The sequence below is a fragment of the Pipistrellus hanaki genome, assembly GCF_964339955.1.
Source record: "Pipistrellus hanaki genome assembly, chromosome: X".
Lineage (NCBI taxonomy): Eukaryota > Metazoa > Chordata > Mammalia > Chiroptera > Vespertilionidae > Pipistrellus > Pipistrellus hanaki.
In genome coordinates, this window is record NC_140524.1 from 46,441,850 (window position 1) to 46,466,011 (window position 24,162).

A 24,162-nucleotide genomic window follows, 5' to 3' on the forward strand; every position below is an offset into this window, starting at 1 on the left:
AGTAGCACTGCTCTTCCTGTTATAAAAATTCCAACACTAGACTACTTCAATCAACAACCAGCCCAACTACCATCCAGTTTATGCTGGATAAGGTCACCAATGTCCTGCCACTAGTATAGAGAGCAGATACCATTTATATCTTTGAAATGATTAAAACATTCATCTAACTGTGATTTTGGTGCATGAAGCAGAAAAATCAAACCCCTGGTTTTATTAAAGGCATAATACCCTAATGATAGAGAAATGTAATATAAAATGTTCTTTAAAAACTATATAGAAGGAACCTGGCCAGTGTTGCTCAGTGGTTGAGTGTTGTCCTATGAACCAGGTCACAGTTAGATTCTTGATCAGGGTGTATGCCTGGGTTGCAGGCTCAATCCTTAGTAGGGGGTGTGCAGGAGACAGCTGGTCAATTATTCTATCTCATCATTGGTGTTTCTATCTCTCTCCTTTCCTCTATGAAACCATAAAAATATATTTTTTAAAAATCATACTGGAGGAAAAAAGGAAAAGAAAAACCCTTCCATGGTGTCTTCTGTAATTTCTTCATAAACACTTAATCTTAAAAAGTTCTAAGAAAATAGGCTTGCTGCCAAGTGTTGTCAACCATAAAAAGAAATCACATTTTTAATACAACTGGATTAAATATAAATTGAGGTATAGTATTTCTGTATGTGCATGTATGTTTGGTATCTGGTGCACGTTTATTAATAGCAATGTCAAAAGAAAAAATTAAATATTTAATGAAATATCTATAAAATATTTGCCTCAGGTCAAATGCCATAAGCAGTTAGCACCTACCTAGAAGATGTTTGTAGAAATAACTATTTTCAACCACAGAATTGTACTTTTATCCAAGAGGCTGTAGCACTATTAAGTGACTAAACCTTTCTCCATTAAAATGCTCTAAATCAAAAAATCAATTTTAACTCATCTCTCTACTTTGATGGAGAATAAATTATGGCAAATATAATTTAAAATATTTATACGCATAGCTTTTTAACAGATGTGCTATCATAATTATATTATGTACTTGGAATAACGTGAAAGATAGCCTTCCTATCTACACAGTTTCTGGAAGATAGAAGGAGGGCAATATTATCTGTGTCAGACTGAGTGTATAGAGAAACTAGATAGCTAACTTAAAAGTGGACCCAGATAAACTATAACATATAAAGAATTGATAGTCACTCGACCATGTGAAGGCCTAAACATGATCTCATACTGAAGTGTTTTTAAACCCACTTATTATGATCACTCAAATATAACTTTTAAATAATTTGATGCATACTTAATTCGTTTTGTCTTCAACATTTTATTCCTAAAGCATCCACTTTCCACACCAAGCAATTGTTTTTATTAGTTTCTTGAATATTCTTACAGAGATATTTTACTTTCTAAACTCTTTAGAGGTTAAGTGAAACTAAGGATGATGGGCTTTAGGCTGAAGAACATTTGCTCTGGCAAAACCATTCATTCCTTACATCTGCCTCTCATACCCAGAGGGATGGTGAGTGGGACTAGCCAGATACCCTTCTAGGAGATTTATAGAGGTTTTGAATTCTACATTCTTAAAACAGAGTGGAACTTTTTGCTCTGTCATTTCACACGTGCATTCACCTCTGCTCTCTTTTAATCAGAACACTCACTCTCGTTTGGAAAAAGTGTAACTTTTCCTTTAAATAGGTAATGGGCAATTTCTCAATTTGTTCTGGTGCCTTAGTAAGTTGAAAAAAAAAAAGTAAACAACAAACAAAACCCCAGAACTTTAAAAAAAATAAAATAAATACTCAGAAGCCTGGAAGCCTGAGGCCATCCTCTTCACTTCATTCTTCCTGATATTTTACCTGAGCATTTGCAAAAAAAAAAGATGCCAAAGAGGAAACACAGTCCCTAGAGAGGCTCTACTGACCAAAGTTTAGGGTAGATTCAAGTTGCTTAAGGAAAGGGGGAAAACTTCATGGGCACCAGTAACACTTTGATGGAAGCTCAAAATTAGAAAAGCCAAAATATCAAACTATAGACAAAGTTTAGAGTGAGTGGGTTGGGTACAACCAGTGAAAAGGTTAGCCAGCAGGCAGGCTGGGAAACACCCCAGGGCTGATGGTGGGGAGGAAAAGTTTTAAATACCTACCAGAGCCTAGTGATCTATTAGCCAGAGTTATCTGCCCCGGGCTCTGCTCTAGTCCCAGAGCAGCTAGCTGCATGAAAGCCAGCAGCCAACCCTATTTTTAAACACTTACACCTCTCCGTTGAATTTCAGAAAGCTTGAGTTACCAGCGTTACATTTAAAAAATGTTTCTTCTTAAACAAGTGAAGACAAATTTGAATTCCCTAGCCATGGCTAAAGATAAAAGAAGGGAAGGGAACAAAACGTGATTTCAGCATGAGAGTGAGGTGATGAGGTAGGGTGGGGGTAGGAGGGAGAAAGGACTTACCGCAGCCTCTGCAGGCTGCCCCCACAGACTCAGGGCCAGTAAGAACAAGCCGACTGCCAGGCTGACTCCACGAAGTTTCATTCTTCTCCGGCTCCTGCAGCTCCTCAGCACCCACACGAAATCCCTGGCTGGCTCTGACCAATTGACATAATCTTGAGGGTTTATAGGATGAGAGCTAGAGCCTGAGAGGGAGAGCGAGGGTGCCCCAATTGTGCAGGTCAGCTTAGGTGAGGAGAAAGAAGCTTTTATAGAGTGGAGGGGGGGAAAAGAAGAAGCTATTCTTTCCTCCCCCCTCCCCTTCCCAAAACTGGTCTCTTGGGAGTACTTTTCCCTTCTGTCCAGACTTGCAAACTTTTTCCTCACGCAAATCCCACAGATCTACTTTCCTGCCTGTCTTCCCCCGCACCTCCCCCTCCCCATCAGCTCTGGGGAATTTGAGGATCACTCCGCCACAGCTTTAGACTGCAGCAGCAACCTGCGAGGGAGTGAAGCTCAGTTATTTGGGGGAGGGAAACTCCCAGACCAGATAACTGGCCACTGTGAGTGTAAGCGAGAAGCTTTTCTATTCGTTCGCTTACACTTTCCGTGGATACTACTTTTCCCTGTCCAGTTCAACTCTCATTGGTGTGGGCACCCAAGCCAATTAGAAATAGACCTGAGTTGGGACTATTTTTTTAGCGGATGAATCTCATGGAGAACGGATCTTTTTGCTGTTAATGATTAGAAAAAGTTTGGTTGCTGCTCCTTGAGCTGCTGGTGTTCTTTCTCTTCCATCCTTTCGCAGGGAAGAGTTTCTACATACAACAGAATATGTGAAAATATTATAAATATATTTGTATAAGTAAATATATGTTTATAATCAAAGAATTAAGAAAACGAACATATCAATATTTATGAGACTTTATTGGGAGCTATATATGACATTTGGGAGCGGTCAGTAAATATTAGTAATTATTATATGGTTGAATTTTATTGAAATACAGTCATATTTTTTATTTAGCTACAATGAACACCATAATATTTACCTGTTATGTTGAATTAGCCTGAAAGTTTTTCACTCATTATAGTTGTTTCAGAGGGACTTAGGACAGAGAATTAGTAGCTGTTAGGCAATTTTCCTTAAAAATAACACAAACACCTAACTAGAAATATTTATATTGAGTTAATGGCAGTTGTATAGAGGTCTCCCAAAAATATCTGGGCATTATTTTTTTAATGTTGGTACATAGATTCTTTTTTTTTTTAAGTACCAACACGTCCAGAAAATACTTGGATGTGGACTTCTTGGAGGGTCTTACGGGATTTACTGAAGAATTTTTCAGAACATTTCTGTTATCTCAGATCCTAAAATTTATAATTTTAGAGTCTTTCAAGGCTTTAGAGCTATTTCATGAGGGTCCCACTCACCTTATGTTCTACTCAGCTTACGGTAGATTTTCAACTCCAGGAACTATCAGCAGGAGCACCACCACCACCCCTATTTCCCAGAAGCTTAGTATAAAATCGGTTGGAATGAGTGTTGTATACATTGGGCAAACCTGAAAGGACATGTTGGGGCCCACTTGTCTACATAAAAGTCCTGTGTCTTAATCTATATGTGTGTTACGTTGTAACCGTTAACAGTGGCTCATGGAAGTGCGTGATGCATAAATGCTTATATCTTATAGTATAGGTCTCTATGAGCCGTTCATGAAGCTGTGGAAATGCGTGGGAATGTTGTGATAGAGGTTCCCCAAAATGAGAAAGACTACCGGCTGCCCAAGGTAAGGTGGTTGATTGACAGCAGACAACTCCGCCCCCTTCCCTTCCATTCCTTCCTCTCTTGGTGCTGGGAACTATCTTTTGAGTGCGGCAAGTTGTAGCGGGCATGCTGAGCATGTTTCCCTTTAGGGCACTTCTTATCTAGGAGCTGAATTTAGTTTCTACCCGAAGTGAGCTACTTCCCTCCCCTCCCCTGTCCTTCTGAATAAGGAAGCAGCCTCCAAGCATCAGATGAGCCTGAGCTTCGGAGCCACTTAGCAGTCTCCTGGGACCCTGCTCTGGAGGATCCGAAAGCATGCACCGTGGGTGAGCTGTTGCTGCCTGACCTCCCTTCCTCTTTCCTACTTTGCACTATTTTGCCAAACCGAGACTATACATACTTGTAGTTCTGTCATTACAGAGAAAGTGGGGTCAAGCAGAAAAAAAAGGGGGGGGGGTGGTGTCTGTGGACAGACGCGGGACTCTGGAGCCTTAGAGAGCCCATGTTACTCACCCTCCATCCTGTTTCAGGTTGTGGCTACTCCTGATTACTTTCTGCCTGAGCGAGAAACTTGCCAGAGAGGTGAGTCTCTTCTCCGGACCTTTCCCTCCTCCTCCTTTGACCCCCACTCCACCCCACCTCTGGTGTTTGTGTTATGGGGATTATAGAGGGTTGCCCCACAAAACGTAGGGTCACAACACTCTCATTTCTATTTCTCATTCTTAGAGAGGAGTATCAGAGTGTTAGTCTAATACCTTTGGGAATCAGACATATTTCTGTCCTAAAACCTTGTAATGGTTTGGGAAAATAAAAGTAGAAGACACAAGAGACACAGGAACCTTTACTGGACAACTTGAGATGACTGACATCTGATGCCTTTCTCTGCATCAGTATCTAAGGCAGAATAAATGTAATTTTCCCTGGTCTACAAGAACATGAATTTGGCACACAAATTTGAGAGTTGAAGGGAGCACAAGGAGTGGGACTTGAAAGTGCCACAAGTGTTATTGAAATTGAGCTTAAGTATTTGTGAGTCCTTTGGCAGCACACAGTGACAACATCTGGATTCGTCTACCTGAACTGAACTGATAACACTAGGTAATGTTCAATTTCTGCCTGTTTTATTTTAGTGGTTTTCTGTGTATTTTATTTTATGCATAAAATTAAAGTGGTTTAGAATAGAAAACAGTTTAAAGTTAACCTTTAATAGGCTGTTTAGATATCTTACATAAAATCAACTAGTGATTTCAGGCAAAGGAATTTCTGTAGACATTTAATCAAGAAAAGTTTAATGGACCCCAGAAATTAGAGAGACCTCTAATGGAATTACTAGGATAATTTACCAAAGGTAGAGTGCTCTGAATAATCAGAGATGCTGCAGTTCTCCAGTTTCACTAGCTACTTATGCTGACAGAAATAAAGTGAACTATTTAGTTCAAATATGAAGTTGTTCCACTATTGACTACCATTTCACTGTTCTATTTAAAAAAACACCTCTTAGTAATAGCCAGCCATACACTATATAGATAACAAATGAATAAAATATTTGCCTTGTGGGTTTTGATAATTTTAACTGATTGGCTCTAATTTAAACATTTTAAAATCCTATTTATAAAGTAACACAATTGAAACCATTAAAATTACATAATGCCTTTATGGGGGGGGGGGGGAATGATTACATTGTCCTGGCATATGTCTTCAAAAAAATATCAAAATGATGTGAAATGGTTTCCCTTATGAAAAGAGGATGATGCCAGGGATCTTGAATTTCAACGTTTTGTGGCCTCTTAACTTAGAATGTCAGCTCTTACATAAGTAAATTCTAGACTCTGTAAGCAGATGTATTGATCTCAGGTTTTGCACACTTCTCCATCTGATTCCTCAAGTATACAAGTTTAGTTATGTGTTGCCTTGAGGCTCAATACTACATGTATTGAAAATGCCATATTTGGATTAGTTAACAATTTGTCCAGTAACCTTGCACTTGTGAAAATATCACACTTGGGCAGAATACCCTCCAGAGAAACCTTTATTTTCAGACTCTGGCTGATCATATGCAGTATACTTTTGAGAAAAGCACTAAGAAATTATTCTAAATAGCTGAAGGCTTCCCAAACACTGAACTCTGTCACTTGATATCCTTAAAAGTCAGCAGAGGATGATGTCTTCAATTATTAGAACATTGAAGTGTGTCTCCAAAATCAAACACTGCTTTGGTAACCTTTTTATTTGTTTTTCTATAATGTCACCTGCTGTCAGTGTGATCTTTTTTGGTAAGACTAAAATGAACCTTGAGATTCACTGACAGTATTTTCTTGCCTTAAGCCCAAAGCTGCTTCCTTTAATTTTTTGAAAAATTGAAGAGAAGGAGGAAAGACACAGTGTAAGTTCTCAAAAGATAAGTTTTCTGAAGGGAAGTTTTTCTTTTTCATTGCACTCTTTGTATTGGATTCTCATCTATATTGCCTGTTTCTTATTTTCTACTCTCAATTGCAGTTTATCTTCTGGGTTTGTAATTTTTTTCACTTTTCAGATGGTTTTAAAATTTTTATTTCTCTGTTATTAAATAAAATATTAAAAATAACAATTATGAATAGATTGACAGGAATTAAAAATTGTATATTTTCATAAAACAACTCCAAGGCCATGCGGATTGGTATTGATATTAAAAATAACTATTATGAATACATTGACAGGAACTGTGTTGTGCTTCACTGAGAAAAAGTGTCTTAACTGTGAGAGTTAAGTTGCCAATAATGGAATATTGGTGAGCATTTAAGATAGATATATTTAGGTGCTTTTCAGTTCCTTCTTTGTCAGAGTTTATAAATCAGTACCTTTATTAAAGGGATAGAAAGCTAAATGTTAAGTTCCAGGATTAATAAATGAATTCCAATTCAATTTATTTTAAAGGAGTGATGATCTTTATTCAGTTGAAATATTACACAATTTATTTGAATGTGATAGATCTTAGGATTTCAGAATATCCATAAATGTTTTTGGTAATTAACTGCCTAAGGCACAGCACACACAACTTTACCTAAACATAGTCTCACTAACTCCTAGAAGTTTACTTTCTTAGAAAATGGTAGTTATTGAGTTCCTTTAAAAATAGGATTATTTTTTAAAATTTCTTTATGGATTAAGGCACATGTGTCAAACACAAGGCCCGCGGGCCAAATCCAGCCCGCCAGGCCTTGCAATGTGGCCCGCACCGCGCTGTCATCACTGCACTCCGCTGTCAGTTTATGACATTGTCAGTTTATGACTGTTCAGTAAACCATTCGGCCCGCGATTTAGGCTGGATTTTAGATTTTGGCCCCTTCTCTGATTGAGTTCGACACCCCTAGATTAAGGTATCACATATTTGTCTTCATCTCCCCATTCCCATCCCAAACCCCTCCCCATGAATGCTCCCACCCCCTGTTGTCCGTGACCACTGGTTAGGCTCATATGCATGCATATAAGTCCTTGGGTTGATCTTTCCTCCTTATCCCCACCTTCCCCTACCTTCCCTCTGAGGTCTGACAGTCTGATCCATGCTTCCCTGTCCATTCTTATTCATCAGTCTATGTTGTTCATCATTTTCCCTAGATGAGCGAGCTCATGTGATTCTAGAAATACACTTATAAGAACCGAAAATGAGACAAACAATAATGGTTATGCCGAGAGGCAAATAAATCAGTCTGTAGTGAGTTTCTTACTGGGCCAACAGTTCTTTTGAGTCCCAATTTCTATGTCAAACAGTTCCTTATGTGTACATGTGAGCAATTATACTTCAGTTCTGGATGGTGAACAAATGGTGGTAATGCAGGTCCAACCCTCTCTGGTTTGGTACTAGGCAACCTGGAATGACGCACAGCTGCTGACTGTTAGTATGGCAAGGCATTATCAGCGTCTTCCATCCCTGGACTGTTTCTCTTCTGTCTTCATGGCTGGAGCAGTCCTGTCAATTCCTCTCTGTTGCAGGAATCCACTTGGCCTTGGAGTTGTTTTCTGAAAATATACAAACATATTCTTGACCAAAAGTTAATAAATGAACCTTTTCTATAAATTTGACTTGGGATCCTTTTTCATTTTTTTGCCCAAATGATTTTTCTTTGGCTTGTTTAGACACCATGTATGTTTTACATGGGTGTCTTGTTGTTACCATTACAAATGAAAGTTAATTTTCTAAAGTAAAATTTTTCTAGATGTAATTTACTTACAGGATATTTTTCCTTACATGATATTCTGCTACTACCCCATTTTTTAATTTAAATATTAGGAGGCTTTTGAAAATTTTATAATGTAGTCTTGATAGCTTTTAAATTAAAATTTTTGCCCTAAAATATGACTGCTTTTGGTTCATTACATGTTACTCAATTTTACCAAGAGATGAAAATTTGAGATAACACTTTAGGAATAGCTTTTTGTCCAGTAAAATTTAATTTTTCTAGAATATTCACTTAATTCAATTAGCCAATTTAAATTAGCCTGAAAACTTGACTACTATTTTACTGTCAAATTTAATACTCTAACAACAATCTCATTTTACCCTGTAAATATTAGTGGAAAGGATTATTTGCCTTCTTGAGTAGGCCCTGACCATTCCTGGTGCTAGGCTGGATTTAGATATAAAAAACCCACTTTCCATCTCACACCTGTCAGAATGGCCAACATCAACAAATTGACAAACGACAAGTGTTGGCGAGGTTGCGGAGAAAAAGGAACCCTCGTGCACTGCTGGTGGGAATGCAGACTGGTGCAACCACTGTGGAGAACAGTGTGGAGTTTCCTCAAAAAACTGAAAATGGAACTCCCATTTGACCCAGTAATCCCACTCCTAGGAATATATCCCAAGAAACTAGAAACACCAATCAGAAAGGATATATGCACCCCTATGTTCATAGCAGCACAATCTACAATAGCCAGAATTTGGAAACAGCCTAGTTGCCCGTCAGCAGATAATTGGATCCAAAAACTATGGTACATCTACACAATGGAATACTATGCTGCCATAAAAAAGAAGGAATTCTCATCATTTGCAGCAACCTGGATGGAATTGGAGAACATCATGCTGAGTGAAATAAGCCAATCAATGAAAGAGAAACACCACATGACCCCACTCATTTGTGGATAATAAAGATCATTATAAACTGATGAACCAAAAAATAGATATAGAGACAGTAAAGCAACAAGCAGATTGTTAAATTACAGCGGGGATGGGAGGAGGATCTGGGAGAGATAATAGATCAACCAAAGGACTTGTATACATGCATATAAGTACAACCAATGGACATAAAACTCTGGGGAGGGAGGGGATATGTGGGAGGGAGGGAGGGGGACAAAAAAAAATCAATAAAATATGTAAAAATAAAAAAAAATAAAAATAAATAAATAAATAAATAAATAAATAAAAATAAATAAAAATAAAAAACCCACTTTCCGGCCGAAACTGGTTTGGCTTGTGGTGGAGCGTCGGTCTGCGGACTGAAAGGTCCCAGGTTCGATTCCAGTCAAGGGCATGTACATTGGTTGCGGGCACGTCCCCTGTAGGGGGTGTGCAAGAGGCAGCTGGTCGATGTTTCTCTCTCATCGATGTTTTTAGCTCTCTCTCTCTCTCCCTTCCTCTGTGAAAAAAATCAATAAAAAATATTATAAAAAAACAACCCACTTTCCCACACCATGGGTACAATACAAGTCAAACAAGCCTTGTTGCAGTGAGAGGGCAGCTGTTGTCGGCCAAGTCTCTGTCTGTTACCTGTGTCCCAATTTGAGCTGGGCATGGGAATCTAAGCAGCCATGGGGGCAGGAGACCTCCCTCAGAAGGATGTGTTCAGGCCCCTGCAAAGTTGGGGGGGTGAGAGTCTGTGCCCCACCTTTGTTGACCCCCAAGTTCTCTCCTGTTGGCCCCTCTGCCCCTGTGCCTGTCTTAGGTTGTTCCTTCCCTGAGGAATCTTACCTGTCTCTGGCTAACCACCTGTCCTCTGGGGCCAAGCAGGGTGATGTGAAGTTGAGTTCTGTCTCCTTGGTAGCCTATGCCCCCATGGCCTCCATGCCCCATACCTGCCTTGGGATCCCTCGCCTGCTGGCAGGGCCCCAGCACTGATCACATATCTTGTGGAACCCAGGTTTCTTCTCCACTGGGTGAGTGACAGATCCATGGTACCAGCCATCAAGAAACTTCAACCTCGGCATGAACAGAAAGCTCAGGCAACATGTGTAGGCAATTGGATTGTGAGAAGAGGGTCCCTCTTGGTCAAAAGTGCAAGAGGGGCCAATATAGAATGCTCATGTGCCTTTCCAGGAGGCCCTCTACACAGTGGGAGGGATTAAATCCTTTCACGTCTTTTTTAAATTGCTGCCAGACATTCAAAGAATTAGTTTGTAAGTTTGTTTGGGACAATTGTATATTATGCTGTTGTAATTTTAAAATATCAAGAGATGTGTTACCTTTGTCTCCAAACATCAAAAAGATTATTTTTTATTCATACCCAAGGGTGCAAGCTACTATTATAGGTGATGGGGGTACCACAAATCTGGAAAAAAATTATAATGACATTGTAGAATAATATCATGTAATATATTCTTTGCTCTAGGCAAAAATAGGATTCTTGATTATAAATAATTATCTTCATGTGCATACATTGTGTTTGAGCAAATACTAGAAAGATTCATATCTCACCATAGGTCAACATATCTAGGAGTCAAGATGTGTCCCAAAGTGGCTAGGGTCCTTATGTTTTGTTTCCAATTTTCTTCAGGAAAGGCTCTACTACAACCAAACATATTTAAAAGTCAAAGCCTACTGGGAGAGTTATTTGGGTGGAGAATGGGCAATGGGGAGAATACATGTATCAGTCGTCTGTTCTGCAAAGAAATAGGTAACATTAGCCACATTCAAATCAAGCTCAGATTGAAATACCTTTCTTTTTTTTTCTTAAAATTTTAACTTGTGTAGATTGATTCTTTCCACTGTGATTCAGATATGGAGAAATCCTACTATTGTGATTAAGAGTATTTGCTTTGCTGGGGCCTGTGTTTCTACACATTTTTTCTTTTAAAACCCCTCTTTATTGAAATATAATTTACATACCATAATTTTCATCCATGTTATCTATACAATACAATTATTTTAGTACATTTACCAAGCTGTACATCTATAATGATAACCAGTTTTAGAATATTGTTATCACCCCAGTAAGATCCTTCATATGCACTTACAATTAATCCCCATTCCCACACACAACCTCAGGAAAACATGAATCAACTTTTCTATCTCTGTAAGTTTGTCTTTTCTGGACATCCTATCTAATAAAAGAGAAACATGCAAATTGACCACAACTCTGCTACACCCACCAGTCAATCAGAGTGAGCATGCAAATTAACCCATCAAAGATGGCAGCAGCCATGTAGCTGGAGTGAGCAGGAGGCTTGGCTTGCCCCCAGCAATGGAGGAAGCCAAGCTCCCCGCCCACCCTGGCCAAGCCTGGCCTGGCCTCTGACTGGCTTATTTCACTTAGCATAATGCTCTTGAAGTTCATTCATGTTGTAGCACATATCAGTATTTTACTCTTTTTTTTTAGTAGGCATTTCATTGTGGCTATACCACATTTTATTTGTGCATTCACCAGTTAAAGGACATTTGGGCACTTTGCATTCGGCAATATTATGAATAATGCTGCTATGAACATTAATCTACAAATTTTGGTAAGGACATATATTTTATTTCTCTTCAGTAGATATTTAAGAATGGAATTGCTGGATCTTATAAAAAAATTTTACCTTAAACTTTTTTTTTTAAATATATTTTATTGATTTTGTACAGAGAGGAAGGGAGAGAGATAGAGAGTTAGAAACATCAATGAGAGAGAGTCATTGATCAGCTGCCTCTTGCACACCCCCTACTGGGGATATGCCCGCAACCAAGGTACAGGTCCTTGACCGGAATCGAACCCGGGTCCCTTCAGTCCCCAAGCCGACTCTCTATCCATTGAGCCAAACTGGTCTCGGCTTACCTTAAACTTTTTAAGAAACTGAAAAAGTTTCCCAAAGTGACTACTATTTTACATTTCCACAAGAAATCTCTAACAATTCCCATTTCTCCCCTGCAGGGCTGCATCTCTCCCAACTGCCTTTCCCTATAGGCCTAGTCATCCCCAACTTCCTCCTCTGCCAGCCTGGTCCCCCCAAACTGTCCTCCCCTGAAAGGTTGATCACCCCCAACTGCCCCCCCCCTTAGAGGCCTTGTCCTTTCCAACTACCCTCCCCTGCAGGCCATCTTGTGTCCACATGGGGACAGTGATATTTGCTCACATGGGGGTATCTATCTTGTGTGTTGCATACTACTCTTTTATTAGATTAGAGAGGATAGAGGCCTGGTGCACAGGTAAGGAGGGAGCCAGCTGGTTTGCCCTGAAGGGTGTCAGATCAGGGTGGGTGTTCCCTTGGGGCATAGGGTGGCCTGACAAGGGTCCTGTGGTGGTTTGCAGGCCAACTACATCAATCAGCAACACAAATGGAGGCCCTGATATCTGGGATTTATTTATCTTCCATAATTGAGACTTTGTAGCCTGGAGTGGAGCCAAGCCTCCTGCTTGTTCCATGGCTACAGCCATTTTTTTTTGGGGGGGGAGATTTTATTTATCTTTTACAATTGGAATTTTGTAGCAGAGGCCAAGGCAGGCCAGGGCTGCGGGGAGCTTGGCTTCCTTCATTGCCATGGGCAACTCAAGCCTCCTGCTCCCTCCAGCTCCATAGCTGCCAGACATTTTTGTTGGGATGTATTTATCTTCTATAACTTAAACTTTGTAGCCTTCAGTGGAGGCCTGGTGCAAGAATTTGTGCATGGGTGGGGTCCGGCTAGCCTGGCCAGGGGGAGGGTACATGGACAGTTGGCCAGCCTGCCTGCTGGTCAAACTTCTGGTTGAGGGGACAATTTGCATATTGGCCTTTTATTATATGGGATATACTCTGAGTGGCCAGATTATTATGCACTCAGAGATCATAATCATCTGGTCACTCAATACACACACACACACACACACACACACTAGAGGCCTGGTACACGAAATTTGTGCATGAGGGCAGGGGGGGTGTGTGTCCCTCAGCCCAACCTGCACCCTCTCCAATCTGGGATCCCTCAAGGGATGGGTCAGAATCGGGCCTAAACAGGCAGTTGGACATCCTTCTCACAATCCAGGACTTCTGGCTCCCAACTGTTCACCTGCCTGCCTTCCTGATTGCCCCTAACCACTTCTGCCTGCCAGCCTGATCACCCCCTAACCACTCCCATGCCAGCCTGATTGATGTCTAACTGCTCCCCTGCCATCTTGTTTGCCCCTAATTGCCCTCCCCTGCAGGCCTGGTCACCCCCAACTGTTCTCCCTGCAAGCTTGGTTGCCCCTAACTTCCTTTCTCTGCTGGCTTGATCACCTAAAACTGCCCTCCCTTGCAGGCCTGGTCCCTCCCAACTGCCCTCCCCTGCTGTTCATCTTGTGGTGGCCATCTTGTGTCCACATGGGTGCAGGATCTTTGACCACATGGGGCAGCCATCTTGTGTGTTGGAGTGATGGTCAATCTGCATATTTCTCTTATTAGATAGGATAGAGGCTTGGTGCATGGGTGTAGGCCAGCTGGTTTTCCCTGAAGAATGTCCCAGATCAGGGTGGGGTTTCCTTGGGGTGTGGGGCTGCCTGGATGAGGGGCCTGTGGTGATTTTCAGGCCAGCCATGCCCCCTGGTGACCCAAGCAGAGGCCCTGATATCTGGGATTTATTTATCTTCTATAATTGAAACTTTGTAGCCTTAAGTGGAGGCCTAGGCCAGCCAGGGTGTGCAGAAAGCTTTGCTTTTTCCATTGCCAAGGCAACCCTAGCCTCCTGCTCTTTCCAGCTCCTCCGTGGCTGCTGCCATTTCTGTTTGGATTTATGTATCTTCTATCATTGAAACTTTGTAGACTTGAGCGGAGGCCTAGGCTGGCAAGGGCAGGCAGAAAGCTTGGCTTCCTCCGTTGCCAGGGAAACCCAAGCCTCCCTCCTGCTCTCTGTTTCTGTAGCCATCTTGGTTGAGTTTATTTGCATATTCATTCATGGTTGGCTGGTGGGTGTGGTTGGTGGGTGTAGAGGAGTGATGGTTAATTTGCATATTACTCTTTTATTGTGTAGGATATGTATATATGTACATATATTTATATATGTGTATATATGTGTGTGTATACATATATATATATGTATGTATCAATTAATTAAAGAACTTATATATGTACCAAGGAATTTATATATGTATAGGCATAGTCCATGGACACAAGCAATAGGGTATGAAGACCTGGGGTGACTGCGTAGGAGCTGGGAGCATAGGGGTAGAGGTGAGGTATCAACAATTAAAAGTATATTTTAAAAAATAAAATAATAGCCAAAACCGGTTTGGCTCAGTGGATATAGCGTCAGCCTGCAGACTGAAAGGTCCCAGGTTCGATTCTGGTCAAGGGCATGTACTTTGGTTGCGGGCACATCCCCAGTAGGGGGTGTGCAAGAGGCAGCTGATCAATGTTTCTCTTTCATCGATGTTTCTAACTCTATCCCTCTCTCTTCCTCTCTGTGAAAAATCAATAAAATATATTTTTTTTAAAATAAAAAATTAATAAAATGAAATAAAAAGAAAGAAAAAATAATAAATATACATATATATACTAGAGGCCAGGTGTACAAAATGCATGCAGCCCAGGGTGGGGAGGTGGTTTCCCTCAGCCCAGCCTGCACCCTCTTGTAGTCCTGGAGTCCTTTGGCCTAAGCCTTCAGTTGGATATCCTTAGTGCTGCTGCAGAGGCTGGAGAGGCTCCCACCACCCCACCATTGCTTTTGCTCGCCAGCCATTAGCCTTGCTTCTGGCTGAGCAGTGCTCGCCCTGTGGTGCTCCTCCTGCATTAGGCGTCTGCCCCCTAGTGGTCAGTGCACATCATAGTGACTGGTAATTCCACCATTCAGTTGATTTGCATATTACCCTTTTGTTATATAATATTATTTTTAAAAGTAACCCATAGGTTTCACTATATTGATAAAGTAATACATGACATTAATAAAGAACCCTTAGTTTATGCAATTGTTTTTTATAATAAGGTATCACTTTCTGAGCCTTGTTCAGGCATGGGAGAACATTCGTAATGACTACAAATGCCAACCATCTTTTAGATATTAAGTATATTAAGTCTTCATTAAATATACTCCCATATTCTATAAGCTCATACTCAAGCCATATTATAGGAACAAAATTTGCTGTTCCCTAATTATTTCATTAGTATAAGAATGAAACAAATAAACAAATAAATACAAATATATATTGGTTTTTGCTTGCATGTATTATATGGATAACTCAATAATTTTACCACCCATGCTTATAGTATAGACTTGTCCTAGACTGTATAGGTGGCATGACATAAACATATCCGATGCAATAAGAGGGAATATGCTAATTGACCCTCACACCATAGCAAAGATGTTGGCACCCACAGCCAATACTGAGGGATTATGCTAATCGACTGCCTCACCCTCAAAGATGGTGGTACCCACAGCCAATAAATAGGGATTGTGCTAATTGACTGCCTCACCATCAAAGATGGCAGCACACACAGCCAATAAATAAGGAATATGCTAATTGACTGCCCCACTTTCAAAGATGGTGGTGCCCATAGCCACAATATAGTGGTGCCCAGTCCCCTTAGTCCCACCAGGGTGGCAAGCACATGGCAAGGCCATTCTCCTTGTGCCTGTTTGCAAAGTTCTCCAGTCCCCTTAACCCCCCAGCCTCCCAGGACCAGCCCAAGGCAGAGGCAAGCCTTGGATGGCAGCTGCTTAGCTGTCTAGGGCCAGCCTGAGGTGCAGGCAAGCCTCGGATGGTGGCTTCCCAGCCGCCCAGGGCCGCCCAAGGCTCAGGTAATCAGAGCTGGCCAAGGCTCAGGTAACCAGCAGTAGCAGAGGTGTGATGGGGCATCACCATCACTGATTGCCAGTTTGCCTCCTGCCCCTGAGGCATAATATCCTGATAAAAGACCTTCTCAGAAAAGGCTTGAGTTTAATTTATATAAAATTTTGGAATCGAATTTTTAAATTTAAATTCTTTATTGTTTAAAGTATTACATATGTCACCTTTTAAAAACATGTTTTAAAAAAGTATGGCTTCATTTTTTTCTCTGTAATTCTAACCACCTCAATCATATTATTACCAAATTCCTGGTCATTGTCTACTCTTCTTCAACAACTATTTAACCTTAAGCCTAATACAATTTAGACAGAATCTACTCCACCAAAATGACTGTTTTTAAGTTGCTAATGACAAACCCAATGGTTTCTTTGTGGTCCTCATTCCATCTGACTTCTATAGTGTTTGACATTTTACATTCATTCTGAAATTACCTTTCCTCCTTTGGCTTCCAAGATACTATGCTTTATTGTTTCTTCTTATACTTCCCTGATATTTTTTTTATATTACTCATTCAACATTTATTGGTTGAGCAACCACTGAATCCTATATATTATATCAAGCTCTGGTGACAGTAGTGAACAAGTCAGACATGATGTTTGCCAACATGAAGCTTATAATTTTCATCACTCCCTGGTCCCAAAATGGTGGGTTTCCTCAGCATTTTAACCTTTGCCTTCTTCTTACCTCAGTGCTATTAACTATACCTCCTATATATTGATAACTTTCAAATTTATATTTTGAAGCTAGACATATCTTTTAAGCTCTAAACCTACTAAGCTCTTGTTCTTGAATATAGATAAATTGATATATACAAAGTTACTTAAAAATAGAGCTTAGCATTAACTGGTTTGTCTCAGTGGATAGAGCATCAGACTGTGGACTGAAGGGTCCCAGGTTCAATTCCGGTCAAGGGAATATACTTTGGTTGTGAGCACATTCCCAGTAGGAGGTGTGCAGGAGGCAGCTAATCAATGTTTTTCTCTCATCAATGTTTCTAACTCTCTATCCCTCTCCCTTCCTCTCTGTAAAAAAACAATAAAAATACATTAAAAAAAACCCTAGAGCTTAGTGTAAGCACTCAATCAATGTCAGCTATTTTTATTTTGTATTGCCCCAAACACAGTGTATCCAAAAATAAAACTATTTTCTAGTTCTTCCAGGTACTCCAACTTGATGTTATCACTTTTTCATCTTTGATACATGTCATCATCATCCACCCGGTTTCAAGCAAGAAACTATAGAATCAGCCACTAATTCTCATTATCTCCATATTTCTTGCTAACTTCTGTTAGTTTCACCAAAAAGTGGTAGAATCCAGCTTTTCCATTTATATTATGTTGATTTCCATCTGCATCAGCATACATAAATAGCCTCCTAACTAGTATTTGTGTATGTGTGTGTGTGTGTGTGTGTCTACTGACTCCATTCTAATCTCTACATTGCCACCAGAATTATTTCACTAACAAGTCCAATTGTATTGTCTTTTGATTTAAAACCTTTTTTTTTTGGTTTCTTATTTCTTCCAGGATTAAAATACATACTCTTTGGCTTAGCATACTTACAGCTTTTTATTATCTGGACCTAGCTACTTTTCCAGCCTCATGTCTCTGTTTTTTCCTGACACCAATCCTTTTCAAATTGATAGTGCTCATTACACTTTATTCAGATTGAACTTCTCTCAATTCCCAAACCACTTTATGTCTTGTTACATCTCTTTACTTTTGCATAAGCTGCCTCTGTATCAGAAATGACTTTCTCCATCTTTTACACCATCTCTTCTACCTAGTGAACTTTTACTCATTCTTTACCCATGTAAAATGTCATGTCCTCTATGAAACAGACCTCTCCAGAAATAAGCATTCTTCTATCCCTTGTGCTTCTAAGGTTCTTTGGGCCCCTTTGGTAGCACCTACTATGTACTCTAATTATGACATTCCTATGCTTATATGGCTATATTGCCCTCTACATCCTTGTATTAACAATGTAGATGATAATGTCAAGTATATATTAGGTTATCAATAATGAATATCAAATGATTAAACAGATCTATTCCTAATGGTCTGGAACAAGTGCCTTTCCCCTGTCTATCTTAGGAATTACTTATGCTAAGTCTAATACCAATTGCTTTTATGTAAAAATAACAACCTTGTTAAAAAGTATTTCCCAATTTTGACAACTGATATATGACAAGATGAGAAAAAGAGAGCTGTCAGACAAGACTCTTTTGTAGATGGTATGTCTATAAGAATGATCATGTTTCTTAATTGTCCCCTCTTCTTTTTCCCCCTATCCCACCACTTTAATAATGACATATGATTTCCCGTGCTTTAAGTTTGCAAAGCACTTATTCAATATTATGTTATTACTCACACAAGCATACCCTATGAAATATATAGAGAAAATATTCTCAGCCCAGAGAGATTAACTGATTTATCCAAAATCACAAATTGAGCAAAGAGTAGAATTTGGAATAAAACTCATTATGTTGTGGTGTCTCTATAAAACAGACTTTTTGTCATCTCTTATACAGATTCCCACAACTATTGTTCTGATTTCAACCATCCCCCGCCTCCCATCCACTTTTTAATACATCTTCTCTCTGTAAGCAAAGAGCCTATTCTAAAATACAAATATAATTATTCCATTCTAACATTTGTAAAAACCTCCCCATACCTGTTATCATCTGCTCTGCCTACCCATCAGTCCCCATCTCCTGTTATTGTTCTTATTTTAGATCACACTTATACTTTGATGGTGGATCATCATACCATGTTTTTCCTTCTGTTTGAAACACTGTCATTTTCTCATTCTTTGCCTTCCTCCTGTCTCTACAGATGAACATATATTTCCATGAAGGTCCACTTTAGTGAATACTTTCCTGAAGTCTTCTCTTGTTCCTTTTTTTTTTTTAAAGTATTGTTTAAAATACTACATATGTCACCTTATCTCCCTTTATCTCCCCTTTTTCTATCCTCTCTTCCTTTGTTTTTCCTCTTTCTTTTTACTGTGAATATTTATTTAGTGCCTACTATGTGTCAAACACTGATATCATCCCTGTTGTTTGAAGGATGATTGCACCCTTAAGCCAGTGTGGCTGGAGCAGGTAAAAGGTAAAGTGGAGGGAGGTAGGCAGAGCACTGCATGTTATGAGGCTGGAGGAATAGGAAGGGGCCAGAACTGCCCTGCACTGTTAGTTGTTCCCTGACTTCACAGAGCATATGCCTCATGCCTGAGCTAAGGTGTTTTTTTTCTCTGGGTGAGGTATGATAGGCTGTATGATAATCACTGGCCACTGACTCTGTGTCCAACACTGACTAGCCCTTTATATAGTACATGAAGGGATCACTCCTGTGGCACACTTCTGTCCCATCCAGGTTTATAAAATGTAGGCAAAGCATGAGGTATGTGTCATTTCTCAGCTCTTTTGTGGCTCCATGTTTAAGGCTAGATGTCTATTTCCTAATATTTTCCCTTTATTGATTACAGTGTAGTTAAAAAATAAAATATTGGAATCTTAATCCAAATGCTCCTAGGTTCAAATACAGACTCCAACACTAACTATACAGCATTAAAGAAATCACTAAATATATTAACTCTAAAATTATGACTATTGTTATTCTCCCACCACTCACTGTGATAGCTTCTTTACTAGAAATGGGTTGTAAGCCATTTGAGGTGCACTTTAGAGAAAATTGCTAATTATGTGTTGAATTTGTATTTCAAGCTAACTAGAGGAGAAAAAGGGAATTGTCATAATTGTTCCACTTTCCTCAAAGCCAGTTTACCTATGCTGCTCTAACTCTGTGACCTCCTGTGGAAACCAGGTTCCTAACTAAAGATTATATCTGAAGATACCTCCACAGGCATCTTTGAAGTCCCACTTCCCCTTTGTCTATAACAATAGGGCAATGTTTGCCATTATCTTTCAATCTGGTCTTCTTATACTAAATGGGAATTGGTGCTGCTCAGATGAAATTTTCCTGGCCATAAAATCTCTACAGCATTTACCTCAGAGAAACCATGCTTTCTCAGAAAAGTCTGGGACCTCTGGTCAAGAGACTGAATTAATACTTTGGGAGACATATTTTCTCTGTGGGAGGGAGCAAAAATTAAGTGCTATTTTTTTCTTGCTCTGTAAAGCTTTAGTGACCTTTTTATTTTTTTAAAAAGAGGTTTGCTTTTTATTTTAAATTGATTTTAGGGAGAGGAAGGGGGAGGAGAGAGAGAGAGAGAGAGAGAGAGAGAGAGAGAGAGAGAGAGAGAGAAAGAGAGAAAGAGAGAGAGATCAACCTATTGCCTTCCACATATGCTGTTTTTAGGAAATACTGACATGATCAATGAGTCTTTTGCCCACTCTTATGCCAGAAAATTACCTGAATATATAACTATTTGTATCATATATATCTAGCATAAATACACATATCAAATACAAATACACATAATATTTTATTTTTATTCATTTTTAATATTTTGTTATAAGTGCTGACATTCTAATCATAGTCTTTGCTTTTAGTTTCCCCCCCTATATATACATTCCTAAATCACCACTTTTATACTTCCCTTGGTCAAGAAGTTATTACATCATTGAGATGCCTATTCAGTTAAAACATTATATTTCTCCCTCATCTCCCAAATCTCTCCCTAATGGACTGCCAGAATAATTGAAGACATAATGGTCAAGTTGAAAGATATATGTAGCTTTCTCTGGTTTGATGTTCAGCAACTGTTTTGAGCCCTCAGTCTGAGCTCTACAGTCTTGAAGCCATGAGAGGAGATGAAAGCTCCCATTCTCCCTAATGTCTGTGATAGCCAGTTTATACTCTCTCTGTCAGAACTTAAGCTAGTGGGGGAAAGAGCATTCTGACATAAAACAGTGTAATTTAGGGTCAAATTAACAGCAATCCCTTTCTTTATTTTGAAGGATCTCTCTGTGAATTTCTATGTGTACATTTCTCTGTAAATATATACATTGGTTATTCCCTCCTGACACCACTGAGAGTACATATTCTGTTAAGGTTTTTTATTTGTAAGTTTGTTTACTGTCTTTTCACATTTTAAAACAATCTCAAAATTACAGCAATGTTTCAAAGTATAGTGCAAAATGATTTCCTTTATCTATGTGAGAGTATATTGCCAATGTGATGTCACATGGGTGAAATATTTTAGTGTATTTCCTGCAAAAAAAGATATTGTGTTGTATAGTCATTTTATTCTATTTAAAAAGTTTATGAAACATTTTAGGCAACAAAAAGTTATAATACATATAAATATTGTATAACATAAAAATGAACATATGCAATAATGTAATGAAAATGATATAATAAACATAGGACCATAACTCAATCTAAGAAATAAAATATTACCAATGTAGTTAAAACCGCCTGTGTACCACTCCCACAGCCCTATATCTATCATCTTGAATTTGGTATATATCATTCATTCCTAAGCTAGGGTTTTAGGAGGGTTTATAAATGCCTTGAAACTGTGTACAAAATTAGATATGTAGGCCTCTGAGATTCACCAAAGCCCTTGTTGAGGTGTTTTTCTGGGGAAGGCCCATCAGTTTATCACTTTGATGAGATTTATATGGATAAAGATAATTGTATGTAAAGTATCAGATTTCATGGGGAAAATAGCCTACAGTTAGTGCATGTCCTTTCCTCCATTCCTTTATTGTTTAGTTCTTTGTATTCTGGCTTTCTCCCCAGCCAATTTACTGAAATTGCTTTCTTAAAGGTCACTTTCTAATTACCAAATTCAATACTTCTCAGTCTTTATCCTCAATGTACTACCAATAATATCTTACTCTTCAACTCACTTCTCCTTCTATAATTTCTCCTTCACTTCCACTTTCTTTTTACATTTGAAAAATATAATACCTGCTTCATATAGTTGTGAGGAATAGAGCTATAAGGTTCTTATAAATTACCTGGTTGATGTAGTGTTTAGTAAATTGTAACTAATATTGACAGCTTTTGTACCACTGTGGTGTGTCTCTTCATATCCAAACACCCTATTTAAGGTGTTACTAATGGACAAAAGTCATACCAAGATGACAACCTATAATTACTGCCTCAGTTTCCTGCAGTGTTGTGCGTTATCTTAATAGTAGCTATATACGTATAAGTAGTTCAGATTAGCACAGGATCAATGATCCTTGGAGTGTTCAAAAGAAAATAATTTATTAGTTTTAAATTATATATATAAACATATATATAAATTATATATATAGTCATTCCCTAAAGTATTTTTCAGCCTGGTCACTACTTTTAAGGGCTCAGATGGTAAAAAGGTAGTTCTCCCTTCCTTGTTTGTTTAGCTTTTCTCAGATGTAAAAAGGTAGTTCTCCCTTCCTTGTTTGTTCAGCTTTTGCCCACTCTGCTACTAAATAGATTGAAAAATGAAGGTGCCAACTCTATTATGAAGGACACCTGTTGGCTTTAAACTAGCTGAAGGCCAGTTATTCTGGATAGGCCATTGAAGAGCCATATTACTTTCCATCTCTATTTACTTGAAACAGAATGACAGGAAGAATTTATAGCAAGTTACCAGTCTCCTGAGCCTACTCTGTCCTAAGCTGTCCTCTTTATTTTCATGTCCACTATTAGCTGCCAGTAACAGTGGCATAATTTTGTTCATATGCATAATAGAAACTTACAATATTTGAAGGCAAGGCCTCTCAGATGCACCAAAGCCCTTATTGAAGCTCATGTGTCAAGAGCAAAAAAGTCAAATTATCTTTTCCCTCTGTTAGGGAAAATACTTGACTTCATAATTGCCATCCCTTCAGTCAGGCTAAGGTAGGTTATGTTGCTGTAGCAAAATATTCCCAATACCTCAGTGTCTCAAAATAACAAAAGTTAATTGTGTGTTTTTTAAATATATATTTTATTGATATTTTACAGAGAGGAGGAAGGGAGAGAGATAGAGAGCTAGAAACGTCAATGAGAGAGAAACATTGACCAGCTGCCTCCTGCACACCCCCTACCGGGGATGTGCCCGCAACCAATGTACATGCCCTTGACCGGAATCGAACCCGGAACCTTTCAGTTCGCAGACCAACGCTCTACCACTGAGCCAAACCGGTTTTGGCAAAAGTTTATTGTTTACACTGCATGCTCATCATGTATCACCTGGGAAATATTATGTGTGCCTTAGACTAGGACCCAGATAAAGCAGTCACCATCTGGAACATTGCTGATTGTCCTGTCATAGGGAAAGAGAGTTCTGGTAGTCTCACACTGCACTACCAATTAAATCTTATTTCTGCATGTGACACACATCACTTTTCTGATAGGTCAGACTTGGTCTGGCACCAGTGGAGGCCAGGAAGTACAATCCTAGTATGTGCTTTAAAGGTGAAGAGCTAGAAATAGTCAGAAATATTCAGCTAGAAATCTCTTTCTACAGGGCAATGTGGAAAGATATCACCTAGCACTTTTACTTTCCTTGGGACATCTTGCTAAGTCATTTCCTTTCAATTTCATTCATTCACGTTTCATTGATTTTGCAGAAATCAAACTACTTACCAGTTTGGTAATTATTGTGCATACTGTAGGCTGGGTTGCTTAATACAAGGTCCCACCCCCTTGATTTGAATTCCTTCTGCCTCTTTGGTGTTTTTGCTGCAGTGAAATAAAGAGATATTAGCTTAGAATGGTTTTTGGACTCTTCCTCATCTTCCGTTTTTACTGTTATAATAACAGAAATTTATAATTATCTGATTCTCTGACCATAAAAACCTGATTAAATTGCTTGCCCGATGTTATGTACAATAGTTAGTTGGTATTAAAGGAACCTAACAAGAACTCAGGTTTTCTGACTCACAATCTGTTCTTTTTATTACTTACACCAAGTCCTATTATTATAAAGAAAGTTGCATAACTGGTGGCTGTGCAATTTACTTCCAGAGATGACTGATAACAACAGACTCTGGTCTTTAATCTTGAACAGAAGTAATTTTCCATTTAAATGTTTCCTTGTGAGTATTTTGATGAATTCCATGTGATAAAATCAGATTTCT

At 39.1% G+C, this 24,162-nt stretch overlaps 2 protein-coding genes across 2 annotated transcripts in view; one reads left to right on the plus strand and one right to left on the minus strand.

Moving 5' to 3' along the window:
• The window catches only part of COL4A5 (collagen type IV alpha 5 chain), a 348,876-nt gene extending 346,054 nt beyond the window's left edge, over window positions 1–2,822 (minus strand). Inside the window, exon 1 of the mRNA XM_084870434.1 lies at window positions 2,439–2,822. Within this exon, the coding sequence (XP_084726560.1) occupies window positions 2,439–2,519 (81 nt within the window). The 5' untranslated portion in view covers window positions 2,520–2,822. The remainder of the gene's footprint in view (window positions 1–2,438) is intronic.
• A 1,453-nt stretch (window positions 2,823–4,275) lies between these two features.
• COL4A6 (collagen type IV alpha 6 chain) overlaps window positions 4,276–24,162 on the plus strand; it is a 451,051-nt gene continuing 431,164 nt past the window's right edge. The window contains exons 1-2 of the mRNA XM_084870435.1: window positions 4,276–4,505; window positions 4,710–4,761. Of these exons, the coding sequence (XP_084726561.1) occupies window positions 4,495–4,505; window positions 4,710–4,761 (63 nt within the window). The 5' untranslated portion in view covers window positions 4,276–4,494. The remainder of the gene's footprint in view (window positions 4,506–4,709; window positions 4,762–24,162) is intronic.